The following is an 18,868-nucleotide window of genomic DNA, read 5'->3' on the forward strand; positions in this document are numbered from 1 at the left end:
AATTTTATTGTTTTTCTTGTTTTAGTTAACAATTTTTCTGTTTAGTTTGATTTCAACACTAAGAACTTTCCGTGTGAACAAAAGAACTTTGTGAATCTGATCCTTAAGTATTATAATGAACTCTTAATTTGAGGGACTTACTTGAAGTCTAATTTGATATATGTCAATTACCAATTAAGAAAGCCTTCCCATTTGTTTGATACAACACAATCGAGGTGACACTAGTATGGCCAAAGAGATAGTTCACGATAGAAAATCAAAAATCAAACTTTGCCTCACCAAAGATTGATGTAGTAGAAACTAAAAACACCATGAGAAACTCTCATGTTAGAAAATCAAAATTCAAATAATAATCAAAATAAATTTATATTCAAGAGTTGTATATATATATATATATATACTAGAGTCGTCGGATGCATCTAAACCATAGTCCTTGATTCATATATGTGACGTTTTCATCTCCACAAATGGGTAATTGTGTTATTACATAGTTTAACCAAGACGACATCGTCTATATACAACCATTTAGGGCATGTGTTGTCCAAATTATTTTTGCTATGAATCATAGCGTATAACAATGTTTGTACCAATTTTGTATTATTATTCAAGTCAAAACATAAAAAAAATGTTTGTTTTTGGTCAATGACCTTTACGTAAGTCACATACAAAATAAAATTGTAAGAAAGATGCATATAGAATCTTTAAAGCATTCTGAAATTTGATAAAAGTAGACATTAATAATGAGAGTGGAATAATATAATTATATGCTTATATACATCTTTCTTACAAATTCATTTTGTCTATGACCCTTTACTAATTTAGATAATTACATACTCTTATCACCTCTCTCTTAGTTACAGTTAATGAATTATGAACAAAAATATGGTAATATGACATTAATGTGTTTAACCTTCGAAAGATATATCGATGGCGCAAGTAAAAAAAAGAGTTGAAACGAGTTTTTAAAAGAGAGACAATTTACATGAGATATTTTTCGTTTTAATTCTTAGAATTGAAACTGTTAGTTACTCTCAATTTTGTTCATTAAACACTCTCATTATTGATTTCTCTTATCAGCACTGATGGTATTAGACCTGTGGCACCAATAGCACCTCTTGAGGGGTTTTATGCAAATCCAAAAGTTAAAGATGTCAATTGGAATTGGAAGTAATTCAAAGGGCTTTTATGCAAAAGTTTGTTTTTCTCATAAAAGTTTAAATGGACCGGACTATAGTCTGGGTCGCAATTAAAATCGCTTCAAATTCCCGAGTCAGAGTCTCTCAGCTTCGAAGCACGAGCGAGCGAGGCAAACCAAAAAGAATCCAATTTACATCATCTTCTCCAAAATTCAGCTCGAAATTTTCAACCTTTACTGGTTTAATGGACATTCTCCAGACCGATCAAGCTTCCTCAAACGGTATACGAATCTCTCTGTGAAAAAAATTAGGTCTTTCTTCTGATTTTAGTGTCACTACATTATATGCATGTCGTTCCCAAACCCGATTTTGTGTTAGTTGATCCAAATATTTGAAGAAATTATGAGTAATTTTGCAATGTTCTGAAGCCAAAGTTGTTGTCTTTCTTGTTTTTGTTTATTTGGAGAGTAATGTGACAGATGGGTTTTGTTTACATTGTGATGACAGGGTACTATAAGAATGTGCATAAAAGAAAGCAAAATCAAGTTGATGATGGACCTGAAGCAAAGCGGGTCAAGAGTTCAGCCAAAGTTATTGATTACTCTAACCCATTTGCAGTTAGTAACATGCTTGAAGCTTTAGATAGTGGTAAATTTGGGAGTGTTAGTAAAGAGTTGGAAGAGATAGCTGATATGAGGATGGATTTGGTTAAGCGTTCTATTTGGTTATACCCGTCGCTAGCGTATACCGTGTTTGAAGCTGAGAAGACGATGGATAATCAACAGGTTGTGGAAGGTGTTATTAATTTGGATGATGATGATGATGATGATACTGATGTGGAGAAGAAAGCTCTCTGTGTTGTTCCTTCGTCGTCTGAGATTGTGCTTCTTGATTCTGATGATGAAGACAATGAGAGGCAGAGGCCTATGTATCAGTTTCAGTCTACTCTTGTACAGCATCAGAAGAATCAAGGGGATGTGACTCCATTAATACCGCAATGCTCTTTCGAGGAGGTCGATTTAGGGAGGGGCAAGGAGATGCCTTCTGCCATTAAAGCCATTGTTGTAAGTTCTGTTTTTCTTTCAAGCTAGGTTACAAATCAATGTCACCTGTATTTACAAACTAGCTAGCCATACAAGAGGTTTATTTTTTTGTTTATTTGTAATTTTGTCAGGAGGGACAAACAAGTAGAGGCAAAGTCCTTCCTATAGAAAATGGTGTGGTTAATGAGAAAGGTGTCTACGTGGGCGTTGAGGAGGATGACAGTGATAATGAGTCTGAAGCAGCAGATGAAGATCTTGGTAATATCTGGAATGAAATGGCCTTGTCAATAGAGTGTTCCAAGGTATATATGTCTGAACAGTTACTTCAGATGGAATTGAAATTTCAGTCGTTCAAGAAATGAACAAAACAATCTTGTGTTATGTTACCTCTTGCCGTAATACTCAATTGTGAAGAAACTCAAGTTTAATTATTTGTGTTTTTCTCCCTTTCTTTTTGGTTGATAGAGTTTCTGTTTGACAAATCGGTTGGTATGGACTCTACGTATGCATTAATCAGATTGAGTTATCATTTTCGTGAAGAGGGTTCTGTACTCTTTTCTGTCACTATAGTGCTCCTAGGGCTTGATGTTGCACCTCTTAGATTTCTTGCATTTGAGATATTTAGTAGAAAGCTCATTTAAGAACTTAGCTCCTTAAATTTGATCTTATTTTTTGCCTCTTTTCCTGCTTTATTCATTTCTGATTCCAATAAATGTACAGGATGTAGCAAGGGAGACTTCACATAAGGAAAAGGCAGATGTAGTGGAAGATTGTGAGCACTCATTTATTCTAAAGGACGATATGGGTTATGTTTGCCGTGTCTGCGGAGTTATTGAGAAAAGTATACTAGAGATAATTGATGTGCAATTCACTAAAGTAAGTATCCTATTTTCTGATACTACGCTAATTTGTGCTTTCAGGGAAAAGTATGTTTCTTACTCGACAAATTTTGTTGTCTGAATACAATAGGGTAGGAGTTCTTCATACATGTGGTCTATTTTCATTACCTCCATTATGCCTAGGGTTTTAAATTTTGTTATCAAATTGTTATGAAACCTGTAATATCCATATGATCTTGAAATTGTTTCCCAAGTCAGAGTTTGGCGGAGCTTCTAATTTTTCTTGTAACTTTCACTGTAGGCAAAACGAAACACAAGAACATATGCCTCTGAAACTAGAACTAAAAGGTTTGGCGAATCTGATAATGAACTTAAGTTTTCTGAAGAAGGGTTGATGATAGGTGGACTTGCTGCTCATCCAACGCATGCTGCCGAAATGAAGCCTCATCAAATTGAGGGATTTCAGTTCCTTTGCAGCAATTTAGTGGCTGACGATCCTGGTGGCTGTATCATGGCTCATGCTCCAGGCTCTGGAAAAACCTTCATGATCATCAGTTTTATGCAGAGCTTTCTTGCAAAGTATCCTCAGGCTAAGCCATTGGTTGTTCTCCCAAAAGGTATTCTGCCTACTTGGAAAAAAGAGTTCGTGAGATGGCAAGTTGAGGACATACCACTGCTTGATTTCTATAGTGCTAAAGCAGAGAACCGGGCACAGCAGCTGTCTATTTTGAAACAGTGGATGGAGAAGAAGAGTATCTTATTTCTTGGGTACCAGCAGTTCTCAACTATTGTGTGTGATGATACAACCGACTCACTTTCTTGCCAGGAGATACTGCTCAAGGTACCTTCGATCCTCATTTTGGATGAAGGACACACTCCAAGGAATGAGGACACAAATTTATTGCAGTCACTTGCCCAAGTCCAAACACCAAGAAAAGTTGTCCTCTCAGGAACGCTTTATCAGAACCATGTAAAGGAGGTTTTCAACATTCTGAACCTTGTTCGACCCAAATTCCTCAAATTGGATACCTCCAAATCTGCTGTGAAGAGAATCTTGGCTTATACTCCATGCGATGTCAGGGGGAGACTTACTGGAAGTAATTCAGATATGGCTTCAATGTTCAATGAAACTGTGGAGCACACCCTGCAGAAGAGCGAGGATTTCACAGTGAAAATTAAAGTAATCCAAGATTTGCGGGAGATGACAAAGAAAGTGCTTCATTACTATAAAGGAGATTTCCTAGATGAGCTTCCTGGACTTGCTGATTTCACTGTGGTTCTTAATCTGTCTCCAAAGCAGTTGAACGAAGTGAAGAAGTTAAGACGTGAGAAGAGAAAATTTAAGGTTTCGGCTGTGGGAAGTGCAATTTACCTTCACCCGAAGCTGAAAGTTTTCTCTGACAAGTCTGATGATGTTTCTGATACAACTATGGACGAAATGGTAGAGAAGCTAGATTTGAATGAAGGCGTCAAAGCAAAGTTCTTCCTTAACTTGATAAACCTGTGCGACTCAGCTGGTGAAAAGCTCTTGGTTTTCAGCCAGTATCTCATTCCACTAAAGTTTCTTGAAAGACTAGCTGCTTTAGCTAAGGGATGGAAACTAGGGAAAGAAGTTTTTGTTCTTACAGGCAATACCAGTTCTGAGCAGCGTGAGTGGTCAATGGAAACGTTTAACAGTTCGCCAGACGCCAAAATATTCTTTGGTTCGATAAAAGCATGTGGAGAAGGTATCTCGCTTGTTGGAGCATCTCGCATACTAATATTGGATGTTCCCCTAAACCCTTCTGTGACCCGCCAAGCTATTGGGCGAGCGTTTCGACCCGGACAAAAGAAGATGGTGCATGCATATAGATTGATTGCTGGGTCATCACCTGAGGAAGAGGATCACAACACTTGTTTCAAAAAGGAAGTCATCTCAAAGATGTGGTTCGAGTGGAACGAGTACTGCGGATATCAAAACTTTGAGGTAGAGACGATCGATGTGGATGAAGCTGGTGATACGTTCCTCGAAAGTCCTGCCTTAAGAGAAGACATAAGAGTTCTCTACAAAAGGTAAAATCAGTTTAGATCAGATCCACACATAACTCTTCAACTCACATTTCTCTGTTATTGAACTTCCTTAATGCTTCTTTTTTCAGGTAAACGCAGACAGAAACTTGTGCTTCCGCTTTTTGGACATGCTTAGGTTTTAGAAACCTGTCAATAAGATAACTTCGGGTAGATCCTTTTGAATTTTCTGAATGATTGTTAGCATTTTAAGTGTAATTTTAATGTCAAAACATTTGATCTCATGTACCTCTAACCATATAATTAGGTCTCCTCATGTTTAAATATGAAACAGATCGTGTCTAATCTCAGATTGTCTCCTCATGTTTTCTCATTAATCTACAATTTCGTTTTTTGGGTTTACTTTCACAAAAGAATCCATTTCTACACCTTTCTATTCTCCTCAAGCTACAAAATCATGCAACAATTGTGAAGAGCCAATCTGGTGCTGGTGGTTGCGAGAGTTTAAGTACTGTAGATCGGTTCCCGAGATGGTATTCTTGTAGTTATCTATCCCACCGGACATAGGAACATCGCCACGAGCATCGGAATTCTGAATCCCCAACGTTAAAGACATCCCACCATTACCATTTCTTGTCATGTCAGTCACCATCATGAACCGGTCACCACCATGGGCCACTGTGTTTTGTCTCATGCTACTGCTTGCCACACCAGGTACATGCCCATTGTTGGAACTAGACTCAGTTTGCAGCTCTTGAATCTCGGTGATTTCTGGTGTGTTTTCAGAAGACTGGTTGGGATCATTCTCCTGCAATGCATCTGTGAATTCCTCCTTGTACATCTCCTCCACCATCGGTTTCCAGAGACGCACACGCGCATTTATGAACCAGTTCGATACCTTTCAACAATCATCAAACGAAACAATGAAAAATGAACACACCAGAAAGAAAAGTATTAAATGAGAGAAACGGCACAAAAGCTAACAGTGCAATACCTGGCCTCGGCTCAACCCCGTTTGTCTAGCGAGCATGATCTTGTCTGAATCCTTTGGATAACTAAGCTCAAGGTTTTGAAACAAATGGTCAGAGTCTCTTGTGGTCAATCAAAAAATTCACAAGAGTAGTAGAGAGACTTACGGGTGGAGGAAATGCTCAAATAGCCAAGCACGGAGAACCAAAACAGAAGAATCTGGTAAACCGCGTTGAGGCCGCCAAGTGTGAGGTTGCATCACACCTAACCGCTGCAACGCTCTTTGTTGCCTTACCTGTTGATCAACATTCCTTAACCTGCTTATCCCCACTCCTCTCCCATCTGATCCATCCTGTTCCCCTCCTAAACTTTTCCTTATCACCAAGATTTGTCCGGATATCGCATCCCTTAAGCAACGGAAATGCCTCGAGATGGTCTGAAGCGCAAGGGCTGTGTATGGTTTGGCTGCTCCACATCCGGCTATTACATCGAAAGACGACACGACTATCTGCATCTGATGGTAATACTGCTTGTAATTTCTATCCACCTTCAAACAACAAAGAAACAAACAACATTTATGTTACCACGAGAATCATTAACAAGTGTAGAAGATATGTTGTAAGGCGGATTACCTCGTCTAATATCGATAAAAGTTTCGACAACTTGCTCTGCAATTCTTGCCTCTCTGCTTGAGGGATTTCAGCAGTATTCGTCTGAAGATTCTTCTCTTTCACTTCATTAATCTTATCTCCCTCTGGCTGAAACTGCTTTAGAGCTTTCTTAACATTAACAGTTTCATCAAGAAGCTCTTGAGCAGCTTTGAGATACTTTGAGTTGTGAATGGTTCGAGTAAATCCCGAAACAACCTGTGTTGCATACTCATTGTTATTATTGCCTCTCGATGTCTCAATCTGCGAGCTGAGGCCAAGACGCCTCATCACCGGGAAGCGATTCCTGTCATTGTCTTCTTGATCTCTCCAAGAACCAGAATCTTGAATCTCAACCATTTGTGAAACTCCACCAAGGCTTGACAACACTTGAATCTCTTTTGAAGGTGACACATTATTAGTTGAATCTCTAGGAAATGTCTCTGTGAAAGAATTTGTGTAGTTCATTGCGTTTCCAGGGACAAATTCTGGTCTGGAATAAATCTCACTTGAGCCAGTTTTGTAATAAGTGGCCATAGTCTTCTTCTTCTTATGATCAGATCAAACAAGGAGTCATCTGTTTCAGAATCAAACACAAACAACACTAAACCCTTTTTATACTTCACATTATGTAATAAAATCTTAATTAAGCAAATTTTAAGAAATTGAACCAATGAAAATTATGAGAATTATCTCTCTGCATGAATTTAAGAATTTAAAAAGAAGAAGAAAGGATAGATTAAAGAATTACCAGGAAAGCATCTGCTGGCTTTGTGGGTGTTAAAGGAGACACTAAATCTCAAATTGAAGAAGGAAAAAAGAAATGTTTTTTTTTTTTTGTTTTAACTCTTGATGATCCCAAGAACACAAACTTAACAACAAACTCTTTATCTCCTCAAATCAAAATCTTGATAATACAAAATGTTTTACCCACACAAAAGATTCAAGAAAACAAAAGATCCATCCTCCTTAAAGCAAGTTTCCTTTTTGAAGTAGAGATTTCATTAAAAGCTGGTTCTTGAACTTGCTTCTTGATTCTTCTTCTTGTTTCTTGGAGTCAAGTCTTTTGGTGAAGATAACAAAAACAGATCAAAATGTTTTCAAGAGTAAAAATGTGGTAAGGAGATTATGTTCTTAACAAACCAGTTGGTAGAGATCTAAACCCTTTTCTAAAACCTAATCCTAAACCCTAATGCCTCTCTCTTTCGTCTCTCTGGCCTTTCTGTTTGTTTGCTGCAATAAAATTGAATGAAGCTATAACCACCATACAATCATTTTCTGTGTTTTTTATATTCTTATCTAAAAATATTTGATATATTCCTGATTGGTGTCAATAGTAAAAGATATTTTCGTAATTCTTCTATAATAATGTGTTTATCAAGCATATTTGGAGAATAAGACAAATATATAATGAACGTTTTTCATATCTAATTTTGGTGCTATGCAATTTTTTAAATATTTCATGTCCGATTTGTAATCAAAGATAATATTAATTTTTGTGTAGACTAGTCCATCTTTATTAGAGTGGGGAATAATTTGGGTAACGACGTGTCAAAGTTTACACACGGATGTTTTTTTTCAACTTCTTTTCAATAAAATAATTTCACTTTTTTGGTAAGCTTTTTACAGTTTCTTCTTCTTTGTCTTTAAATTTCACTTTCAAGTTTCAACATTTGATTTTTTTTTGTTCTTTCGAATAATATCTGTGATGGTCCACATGCTATTTACTATATAGTTGCATTTGCATACAACTATTTTTGCAAGGAATAAACAAAAAAAAAACACTTCATATTCTTATCTCTTTCTCATAAATAATGAATAAGTGGCCTTTTTCCCCACTTAGCTTTGTCTTTTTGTGCCCACAGATTTTAGGTATTTCTACAAATTTTCTAACTTTTACTTTCTTTTCACTAAGTGTAGGTCCATATCTTGTCATGGAGGACTTTACGATTACGAATCAGAAACAAATTGAGAAAATCCCAACTCCAAGACATTTTATAATAAGTCTGATTTGTAGTATAAGGTGGTACGAAATGGTGGTAAGAGGTAAGTCAAATTAAAATGTGTGGTGAGATATCTTAGTGTGATAGAAAATGGTGGTACCACCTTTTCTTACCAACACACTGAAAGGTTATAGTTTTTGCATGGAGAGACCAAAATAGACTTTTTGTGAATTAAGTGATTTAGTTATTTTCTATGAAAAAAAAAATTACGAAATACACAAGAGTTAATTTTGTGGGAAAACATAGGTAAGCATTTTATTTAAATTTACACTTCAAAATATGAGAATAAAAACTTGAAAAGAAAATAAAAATAGTAAATTGGGGTGGATAAGTGAAGAACGTGAAATGATGGGTAGCGAAGAGAAAGAAGTCTGAATTGGGACAGAGATGGCAGAAGGAGAAAGAGAGAGAGAGACCTGGACAATGGACAGATAGAGTCAGTGGATAGGGAAGAGTGTCTTCATAATATACGACGACCAACCAACCCTTCTTCTTATTATTATTAATCCAATATGAACATGACGCCGAAGATATTTGCTTGGGAAATAAGAGAATTGTAAATGTTAAGTTTTTATTAGTGCCCTACTTACGTTGAAGTTGAGATTCTATTGCTTTTAGTAAAAGAATTAATACACAAAACACTCGGATTCTTTTTGCTGGTTGAAATACGTTTAATTATTAGCATGATTATCTAGTCCAACCACTTCCACACTAATATAAGCACCAAATGCTCATCAGTTACATAATTTGAATTCAATATAATCCTAGAGCCACATTTCTCTAAGAGAACCAAGTATCATATTCCATTTGGTCCCCTGAAGAATTAGATGAACCAGCTTGCCGGAACTTGTTGAACCTGGGTCTCTTGGGTGAGAGCTGAGTATCTTGACCAACTAGACTACAATGGAATGTTGTTTATGTAATCTTCATTAATTTTACTGATAATTAATCTGGTTCATGATAATGTGACAAAACAAAAAACATTGCGAGTACAATTAACTTGATCTCTTCAAATTGTCTACCAACTTATCTATGGAAAGAGTTATTAACTCATTAAGGACGTGTCTGTTCCAACCATTTAAGCTATTGAATCTGTGCATAGGAGTGTCACAGAACTATATCTTTATAAGAGATGGGAAACTAAATTGACACAGTTTTGAGATTAGCGATACAGAGATGATGCCAAACCCAAAGCCTTTGTGGCAAAAATGACGGATTTAGATTCATTTATAATATTATAGACAAACCTTATGAGCTTGTCTTTGCTCTTTTCCATACAATGACAACACCATAGAAATCAGACGAAGCCAACAAGTTCTCCCCATGGTTCCACGCAACACACATTACTGGAAACCTGTGACCCTGCAAGCATCCATTTCTCACAACTCGTGAATCCTGTTTCCTATAATTCAAAATCCATACACAAAAGTTTCAGATAAAAAAAAAGAAAAGAAGTTATTGTCTAACCTGTAGCTTGTTTACACATGTGTGCTTCGGTTTGGTTAGATCATAGAAGTAGACATTCGAGTCTTCGCTTCCAGCAACTGTAGTTTCAAACAAGAAGAAACGCGGAGAAAATGACTTGCACTTCTCAAGAGACCTATGAATCTACTATTACCAAAACTATAGGTAAATGAAGGATTGAAATTCAAACCTATGTATTCTCCTTTCTCTAGTGATAATAGCGGGCAAAACGATGCTTGGATTCTGTGTATTCGCGGGGCTAATTTGAGGGAGCAACGCAAAGTCAAATAACCTTTTATCTGAAGGGCAACACTGCATCACCAACACAAAGCAGAAAAATCAATTATAAGGATCTCTAAGGACCTTGACAAAAAAAAAAAAAAAAAAAAGGATCTCTTAAGGAAAAACAAGAAAGAAAAAAAAGAAGTAGTTCTGTCGCCAAACCTAAAGAAACTCAAGTTTCCGTCCTGAGTACATGTGAGCAGAACAGGGCCTGATGCCAGGAGGGAGAAGCTTCTGTACTTCACAGTGGTGACAGGAGATTTGTGATTTGTACGATGACGATGAGACCGGGATAATGACCCTGTATGCGAATCCATGCTTACTGAATATACAGTTCCCTGCAATTATTATTAACTACCTTGTAAAAACAATGTAGAAATGCCTTTTTCTAGCATACCGAACAAATGCAAAAATTGATCAGTCTTGACCACAACATAGGTAATCGGTATAGCCAACCATAACCATAACAGACCATCTCCCTAGTTTTTATCTTTTTACATCAGTATAGAAAAGTTACCTGCCCATCTCCACAGAAAATTATTTGGCCAGTGTGATCATGGTCCATAGATGTCACCTCATCCTCAAACAACAGTTTTTTAATAATTCTCCCAGTGCTGAAATTGAACACCTACTTTGTCAAGCAGAGAGATGTTAGGCATAAAATAAGTAAACAATTAGAAAACAAACGAAAAAAGCAATACACTAATGTACTTAGCTACAAGGAGTAGTGAAGTTACCGTGAGTTCCTTGTTTGCATTGCCAGCAGAGAGGAAATTGTTATTAACCTGTTGAAAATATGGAAATGAAATATCTTCAATGGAGAAGCAAGAGAAAACAACAAAAACCATCCGCACTCAGTATCTTATATGAGACGACTTTCACAATCAAAACAAAAAGTTGCAAGTTGTTACAAGGGAGAAATATATAGATGATGAAGAACATCTTTGACAAAAAAAAAAAAAAAAAAGATGATGAAGAACATCAAACTTACAGGGTGGAAACGGATACAATACTGTGGAGAGATTCCATATATAACTCTAATACAAACGCCTCTTGACAACTCCCATACTCGTATTGTCTTATCAAGTGATGATGACGCGATGTATTGATTGTTTGACGAGAAGTCAAAATCTGATAAGAAGTTTGTATTAATATTAGACATAGGATCTAAACCCAATGACATACATACACACTTATGCTCTATCCATTACAGATAATTCTTTTACATTTTCCACTCAAATCTTACCCCTAACAAAGCATAGAAAGTAGGTACCATGTATCATCATATTCTCAGATTATTCAAGAGCAATTCAGTGTAGCAGATACTGAGATACAGAAAAGACAAAAGTAACAGTACCAGTCAATCGAACCTGTGACATCTTTAGAGTGACCTGTCAACTGCTTGAGGACAGAAGGCTCTTCTAAGAGACTACAAACTGTTAAGCTTCCATCTGATGCTCCATATGCAAGTATATCAGAACTCATATGACCAAACTTGAGAACAGTAACTGCATAAAGTTAGACATACTCACTCTTAGAACAAAAACCACAAAGCGAATCGACGAAACATAAACAATAATATAAAAAATTACCAGAAGATTTGCATTGATCGAAGATGCAATGCATTCCAACAAAAGAATAAGCATGTTCAACACCACCACGACGATATGAATTATCACCATCACTCAAACTTGAGCTAAAACTCGCTCTACGACTTGAAACCTGATTCACACTCCTTAAATCCTAGGAACAACAAACACCTGAATAAATTAAATTGCAGAACAAAACAAAGTCCATTGATAAAGAAGTGATGAAATTCTACTTACTCTACTAGAAGTAAAGCTTTCAGCTTCAAATTGATGCGAGAGAGGACTTGGAGAAGGTAACCATCGACCACTGAAGCATCAACCAGTAAATTAACCTGACGTCAGAATTGTATAAGCAACCAAAAACACACAGAATTGTATACTGGAAAACAAGTAAAATAAGGATCTAAAACCTGTTTCCTGGACTACTTAAGAGACTAGGCGTTCGCAGATTCTCCCATTTTCTAGGTTTGCTAATGAAATTACGATAAGCAACATATCCTTTTCCATTGCATCTCCAATCCTTCAATGGAAACACAAAAATCAACAACAAGCTCTATAAGAAACAAGTAATTGAAAGCTTAAATCGATGCTCACATAACGGCGAGAGATAACGCCAGAATCAGCTTTCCGATGAAGAAGAATCCGGCGGATTCCGATGTAGTGTGGATCTGAATCAGCTGTTTTTGGCTGCATCATACAGCTTAAGAACTCAAGATCCTTTGATTGCTTCTTCGTTTCGTCTTTCTCTCCGATCTCTACCTCTGATGATCCGTTTTTCTCCTCCATTTGATCAGTTTTCCGAGCGATCCAAAATCGAGATCTTCTACTTCGAGATGATCCGCCCTTCCTCTGGCTCCAATCCACCTCGTCAAGCCTCCGTAGATCAAATCGTTGCAAATTGATGAGTGAAAATTCAATTGATCAGTATCAAGTTCTGAATTCTGGTGAACGAATTCAAAACTTAAATCTACAAGTCGAAGAAGATCATGAAAAATTACAAACCGAAGATAACCGAAAGATAGCGAGTTACTTACAATAAAACCCTCTATTTTATGTAAATTCTCTTTTTAGGATGTCATCTTTTTGCCATCCATTTGATTATAAGTAAATGCATTAGTCTATTACACATTTATATATTAGTTATTTATCTTTTTGAATTACACATATAAACAAAAATAAAAATAATAATAATAATGGCCTCAAATATTAGAATAGATATTTAAACTAAAACCTCTAAAATCAGTCCAAATTATTAGTTTATTTATTTAAATCAGATATAAAAGAAAAATAAAGTTAAAGGACCATTTTACAAATAATAAAGTTTGACTCTAGATATAGTAAAAAAAATATAGATCTTCTATATATAGAGATAAAAATAGAGATCTCTATTTAGAGGTGAGAATAGAAGTGCGTTGGAGTAAAATTTACTCTAAAATATAGTATAGAAGCAAAAATAGAAGTGAGTTTGAGATGCTCTTATACTGTTACACTGGAACCTAAAACGTGTAAAAATTATCATTCGATAAATTTATAATTTAATTTGAGTTTGATTATTATAAAAGTGTAAATAGTCCGCGCTCTGCTCGGTCAAGCAATGTGGGACATTGTACACATTGTCTAATTGTCTAATTATTGTCTCGGTCAATCAATCTCGGTAAATGACAATCATTGTCTAATTGTTAAAGCAATGTGGGACATTGTACACATATTTTTTATCATCAATTGAGTAATCTATGTTTGTTTTTAAAAAAAACTGAACCACGTCATAAGGAGGAAAAAAATCTATTATTTTCTTAATTATATATATTTTACTTATATTCAAAATAAATTAAATATAAGAGAATGTATAAGTGAAAAAAGAATCATAAATTAATGTTTAAATTAGATAAAAAGGTTTTAGAAAATTAGTAATTAATCAAATTTAGAAACAATCAATTTGTTACTATCTTTGGAAGTCATGGTTTATAAAATATTTTTTCGAAAATAATTTTAAATATTAGTTAATATAGAAATATTTATGAAAATGCCATTCCCTTGTAAATAAGTCTCATTTCAATGATTTATTTCATATTTGTACTTCAAAAATGTAAATATAGATAGATGCATGGGTATTTGTAAAAATACCCTTTTTAATACCTTTTTCCAAAAATATCTTTTTCCATAACCTATTTTTAAACCTCTTTTTATGAACAAGATGATTAAATTATTATTTATCTAATGATAACATGTAATAAGAAACTGAAATTTTCTCGCATGGTCATCCGTCAAAAGATTTTCCACCAAACTTTTGTATCTAAAAATCCTTATAAATCCTTTTTAAACTCTTAAAAATCTTTGTAAATTTTTTAAAGCCTTTCAAAGTCTTTTTAAATTTTTTTAAAATACTTGTAAATTATTTTAAAACCTCTTAAAATCCTTATAAAGTCTTTGTCATTATTTTCAAATCCTTGTACATATTTAAAAATCTTTGTAAAAGGTTTAAAAATGATTTACAAAAGTTTTTAAATAGTTGTAAATCCTTTTAAAAACCATTGTAAAAGGTTTTAAAATGATTTACAAAAGTTTTTTAATAGTTGTAAATCCTTCTAAAACTATTATAAAGTCTTTAAAACCATTTGTAAATTATTTTTCAACTCTTAAAAAATATATTTGTAAATATTAAAATATTTATAAATCTTTTTGAACCATTTTAAAACTCTTGTGAAGACTTATAAAAGGTTTTTTTAAAGATTTACAAGAGTTCTTAATGAGTTTTAAAAGAGTTTGAAAAGGAATTACAAATGTTTTAAAATCCTTTGAAACCCTTGTAAGTCCCTTAAAACTCTTTTTAAAATCCTTGTAAATCTATTTCCCACCAAAACTATTTTTTTTGGGGAAAATGATATTTTGAAAAAAACAATTTGGCGAGAAATTTTTTGTCGGATTTTTTGGCCAAAAAATTATCGTTGGAATATTTTTGGCGGGAATAATCATTATTTTATTTTGATAACCTTATTTTTTTTTCAAATAAGAGTAAAATAGTCATTACAAATTTAAAAGGTAGAATCAAAAAAGATTACCTTTGTAAAGGCATTCCGAACAAATTCTCTAGATGCATTTTGAAACCATAGGGACTTGACTTTCTTGGCAGAACAATGGTAACATGTCTGATGTTGATGTTCTGTAACTTTGATGATTATAAGAAACTAACTGAAGTATAGTTTGTTACTGCTATATAGAGTTTCTTCCAACAAGCAAACACCTCTAAATAATTAGAATGATGTAGAATGTTTTATTTATTTTTTAAGAAAATCTTTTTAATTTTAATCATCTTAACTATACAATGAACTCATTCAACTCACTCATACAATCAAAACGTTTCACACATTTATGGAACCTTTAACCTTTCTAAAAAAATTCTTACATTGAAACAAAATTAACTGCATTTAAAACACAATTAAGTCATTTAGATTGGTAATTATATCCCTCCATTTAAAATTAATTGTCGTTTAAGGTTTTTCACGAGTATTAAAAAATTATTCAATTTTTTTTTGTTTTACCCCTAATAAATGTATTGTTTTACTTGATATCATCAGTAAATAAGGTTAAAAATAGGGATAAAATTAGAAAAATATGTCAAACATTTGTGTTGGAAACCAAAAACGACAACTAATATAAAACATAATTTAACTTCTTAAACAAAAACTAATATAAAACAGAGGGGTACCAAACTTTGCATTAACTGACTCATTTTTATTAAGTCAACTTATACCCATTAACTCATAAAAAATTTAATGGGTATAATCCTACTATATTATTTGGGAAGTACATTTTAAATGTAACCTTAATTTTTATAATTAATTACATAAAATGCCATTAGAAAATTTTAATCAAAAATAAAATCATTTAATGACATCATTAAGATTACCAAAATCATTTAACGACAATATTCATCTCTTAATTATAGGGCTTATTGGATTTAAAGACGGGTCATCAAAGATTTCCTAAACTGAAGCAAAATATACCGAATATTCAAATATCTATCTGTTACCAAATTATAAACAAATAAGTTCGTAAAAGAATTTAATATTTTATATACGAAATCAATTAAATCTTAATCACAAAAAAATTAGCACAAAAAAAAAATGGTACATTCGGGTCTATAGTATTTTTGCAAGACTTTTTTGGTGGATTTGGGTAAAAGTGCATTCGGGTCATATAGTACATTCTCCTATTAAATAAATATGGTGCACTCCTATGTTATTAGCTAAAATGTTTAGATTATAATTTAGAGTCATATCATAAATAAAATTAATATTAATAAAATAAATGGATTTTTGACAAGACGGATTTGGAGGGACGGGTTTTTGAATCAACATTAATAAAAAAATAAAATCTAATTAATCCACCGTTTCAATACGGGTTAAATTTTTAATTTATTATTTTTTAAGACCACTAATATTAAATATATCAAATCATCCTAATTTAGAAAAGATTATATAAAACCAAAAATGTTACGTGGTATGTATAATGTTACTATATATAAAATTAAACTATAAAATATAAATGTATTAGAGAATGATACAATTTGCAAAACTTTTATATATAATAGATAATTCTTAAATTTTTAAAATTACTCCTTTAATTAAAAAATCACGGGACGGGTAAAGAAATTACAGAACGAGTTTTATTTTGGAATTAAGTTATATGGTGGATGTATTTGAATCAATATTTATAAAATTTTAAAATATTATTAATATGCTGTTTTAATAGGGTTAAAACTTCAGTTTTTTAATAATTGTCTAATGGATTCGTGGTATAGCGTTACTTAATAACAATTATAAATTGTAAAATATAAATATTTTATAAAAATAAATTTGCAAGTTTTAATATATATTACTTTTTAAAAATAAATCATCCCGCGGTATACCGCGGGTTAAAATCTAGTTTGACTTATAAAGTCAACTGATAAAACTTGAGTTTACTAAATTTGAATAAAAAACAATAAACATTCTCTTTATATATACTCGATTTATTGAAAACAAAATAATTATAATAATGCCTACAAAAGTTATTAAAAAACAAACCCGTCCAACGGACATGTCTCCCTCTAGTTATCATTAAGGTAAAGTTCATAAAGGTATTGTACTTGGCTTTCTTCTGTTGTCTGATAAATGAAAGACTTAACCATCATTAACAATTGGATGTTGGTTTAAAAAAGATGTACATAGAGGACAATAATAATTAATAAGACATAAATTTGGTGACAGATGCTAAAAAAACTCTCTCATGCACTCTTCTCGAGGTGTCTGAAATTGGCAATGTTTGTCAAAAAAAGTAGATCTTGACTTCTTCTTTTAGCTATTTTGAGAAACTTTTCTTACCCTTCCATGAACTTTGCAGTCCTCGAGCCTTGTAATGGAGGGTTTAGCGTCTTCTTATATGTATACTTGCATCAACTTTCTGTGATAGACAGTTCTCTCCTATCACAAGCGAAATTTTTTCAGTCTTTGCTTCTCTCTGTTGTGGTCACGAACAGCTCGTTTCTTGTCCGAAGGAATTAAGCTTTTACTGAACTTTTCCTGCTTGAGCAGTGTGGTGTTCTTTCGTTCTCTATCTCTTAAGCCTCTTCCTCATGACTCCCTTATCTCTCGTTCTATTTCCATGTCTAAGAGAATGAGACCAAGTTGGTACAGGGATTCTCCCCCAAAACAGCTCCCGTATGCCTTTGTGCCGGAAGAAGATGATGACGTTGTCATCCTTCCTCAAGTTGACAATTCGGCTCTCCTAGGTCGTCTTCAACTTAGCTTGGTTGGTAGAATGTTTCATCAAGGTGGTCGGAGTACTGAAGCTTTGCTCTCTTTTCTCCCAAATATATGGGATGTCGAAGGGAGGGTCCGGGGAGTTTCTCTTGGAGATTCCCGGTTCCAATTCTTCTTTGAATCTGAGACTGATCTTCAGAAGGTCCTTAATAAGAGACCTTGCCACTTCAGTAAGTGGTCCTTTGCGCTGGAAAGATGGAAGTCCCACATTGGCATTTCCTTCCCTGATACGATGACCTTCTGGATCAAAACTGAAGGAATCCCTACTGAATTCTGGGAGGAGGAAGTGCTGAGAAATTTTGGTGCTTCCATTGGAGCAGTTAGGCGAGTTGACTCTTCAAAAGGAAGACTCCAAATCTCTGTTAAGGCAGACGTCCCTTTCAGGTTTAATAAGAATGCTCAACTCCCAAATGGTGAAGTAGTTAAAGTAAAACTATTTTATGAAAAGCTCTTTTGATGGTGTACCTACTGTCGCCGGATCTGTCACGAACTTGACCAGTGTCCCCTCCTCGATGAAAATCAGCGAGTGGCTCTAATGGCAGAGGATCAGAGACATAGTCATCTCGACGGATCAGTTGATGGTCGTTCCTAGTCTCTCTCTCTCAGTCAAGGAGGAACAGTGGTTCCTCGTAACGGCCCTGGTGAGCGGGTTGTGTCTCTCCCTGAAGGTCCTCAAATCTGAAAGTCCAATCCGTCTTACGGACCCAATCGTTTGGCGGCGAACAATCCTCCCCTGTCCAAGTCTTCTTCCCGCTTTGGTGGCTCTCGCTCCCGGCGCCATCCTCATCCTCCTTCCTCTCGACGTCTGCCTACGGACCGGGCTCCACCGCCTAACCGGGCTTCTGGCTCTGTACGACGCTCGTCTCCCCCTGAAGGTCGTAAGCGACGTTATGGTGTCTCTTTCTCTCAGGAGAAGATTGTGGAAAAGCCATCTAAAGGAAATCAGGACCTGGCGCGTGTAGTTCCCTCCTCCTCGCTCCCACCTTCCACCATCCCTGGTGAGCTGCGATCCTCACCTCACCTCTCTGACTCGCAGATAACAATCTCGGACCCCCTCCTGGCTCCCTCAAGAGCAAAACAGAGAACCT

General features: G+C 34.7%; 3 protein-coding genes and 1 pseudogene across 5 annotated transcripts; 2 read left to right on the forward strand and 2 right to left on the reverse strand.

Moving 5' to 3' along the window:
- Positions 1 to 1,257: 1,257 nt before the first annotated feature.
- On the forward strand, positions 1,258 to 5,329 carry DRD1 (SNF2 domain-containing protein / helicase domain-containing protein). 2 transcript variants are annotated; one of them, NM_001335476.1, is made up of 6 exons: positions 1,258 to 1,417; positions 1,644 to 2,200; positions 2,311 to 2,481; positions 2,900 to 3,055; positions 3,320 to 5,070; positions 5,157 to 5,329. In NM_001335476.1, the coding sequence occupies exons 1-6, from the start codon at positions 1,381 to 1,383 to the stop codon at positions 5,158 to 5,160; spliced, it is 2,676 nt and encodes an 891-aa protein (NP_001324537.1). In that variant the 5' UTR covers positions 1,258 to 1,380; the 3' UTR covers positions 5,161 to 5,329. The 2 variants fall into 2 exon arrangements, with proteins under 2 accessions (NP_001324537.1, NP_179232.1); NM_127193.2 differs by having other exon boundaries at positions 1,258 to 2,200; positions 5,157 to 5,239.
- BLH7 (BEL1-like homeodomain 7) lies at positions 5,247 to 7,906 on the reverse strand. Its single transcript, NM_127194.4, has 5 exons — positions 7,393 to 7,906; positions 6,627 to 7,218; positions 6,162 to 6,541; positions 6,020 to 6,080; positions 5,247 to 5,923 (listed from the first exon to the last, which is right to left on the reverse strand). Exons 2-5 carry the CDS (start codon positions 7,176 to 7,178, stop codon positions 5,468 to 5,470), a joined length of 1,449 nt encoding a protein of 482 aa, NP_179233.1. The 5' UTR covers positions 7,179 to 7,218; positions 7,393 to 7,906; the 3' UTR covers positions 5,247 to 5,467.
- Positions 7,907 to 9,316: 1,410 nt separating this feature from the next.
- AT2G16405 (Transducin/WD40 repeat-like superfamily protein) lies at positions 9,317 to 13,067 on the reverse strand. Its single transcript, NM_147322.4, has 12 exons — positions 12,574 to 13,067; positions 12,390 to 12,499; positions 12,217 to 12,286; positions 11,983 to 12,133; positions 11,761 to 11,898; positions 11,382 to 11,521; positions 11,128 to 11,175; positions 10,908 to 11,018; positions 10,553 to 10,728; positions 10,299 to 10,420; positions 10,112 to 10,188; positions 9,317 to 10,006 (listed from the first exon to the last, which is right to left on the reverse strand). Exons 1-12 carry the CDS (start codon positions 12,763 to 12,765, stop codon positions 9,893 to 9,895), a joined length of 1,449 nt encoding a protein of 482 aa, NP_671857.2. The 5' UTR covers positions 12,766 to 13,067; the 3' UTR covers positions 9,317 to 9,892.
- A 4,555-nt stretch (positions 13,068 to 17,622) lies between these two features.
- Positions 17,623 to 18,237, forward strand: AT2G16410 (annotated as a pseudogene; the record flags this gene model as incomplete). The annotated part of the gene is made up of 1 exon: positions 17,623 to 18,237.
- Positions 18,238 to 18,868: the final 631 nt, after the last annotated feature.

The sequence above is a fragment of the Arabidopsis thaliana genome, chromosome 2, assembly GCF_000001735.4.
Source record: "Arabidopsis thaliana chromosome 2, partial sequence".
Lineage (NCBI taxonomy): Eukaryota > Viridiplantae > Streptophyta > Magnoliopsida > Brassicales > Brassicaceae > Arabidopsis > Arabidopsis thaliana.

What these genes read in the sequence shown, in the direction of transcription:
- DRD1 (NM_001335476.1), top strand. Translation starts at nt 1,381, where the DNA reads ATGGACATTCTCCAGACCGATCAAGCTTCCTCAAACG. An exon ending in CGATCAAGCTTCCTCAAACG is followed by an intron (nt 1,418 to 1,643) that starts GTATACGAATCT and finishes TTGTGATGACAG; the next exon opens with GGTACTATAAGAATGTGCAT. An exon ending in TTGATGTGCAATTCACTAAA is followed by an intron (nt 3,056 to 3,319) that starts GTAAGTATCCTA and finishes CTTTCACTGTAG; the next exon opens with GCAAAACGAAACACAAGAAC.
- BLH7 (NM_127194.4), bottom strand. Translation starts at nt 7,178, where the DNA reads ATGGCCACTTATTACAAAACTGGCTCAAGTGAGATTTATTCCAGACCA. An exon ending in TTTTATCGATATTAGACGAG is followed by an intron (nt 6,542 to 6,626) that starts GTAATCCGCCTT and finishes TGTTGTTTGAAG; the next exon opens with GTGGATAGAAATTACAAGCA. An exon ending in CGGGGTTGAGCCGAGGCCAG is followed by an intron (nt 5,924 to 6,019) that starts GTATTGCACTGT and finishes GATTGTTGAAAG; the next exon opens with GTATCGAACTGGTTCATAAA.
- AT2G16405 (NM_147322.4), bottom strand. Translation starts at nt 12,765, where the DNA reads ATGGAGGAGAAAAACGGATCATCAGAGGTAGAGATCGGAGAGAAAGAC. An exon ending in TTAAGTAGTCCAGGAAACAG is followed by an intron (nt 12,287 to 12,389) that starts GTTTTAGATCCT and finishes TTGATGCTTCAG; the next exon opens with TGGTCGATGGTTACCTTCTC. An exon ending in CGATCAATGCAAATCTTCTG is followed by an intron (nt 11,899 to 11,982) that starts GTAATTTTTTAT and finishes AACTTTATGCAG; the next exon opens with TTACTGTTCTCAAGTTTGGT.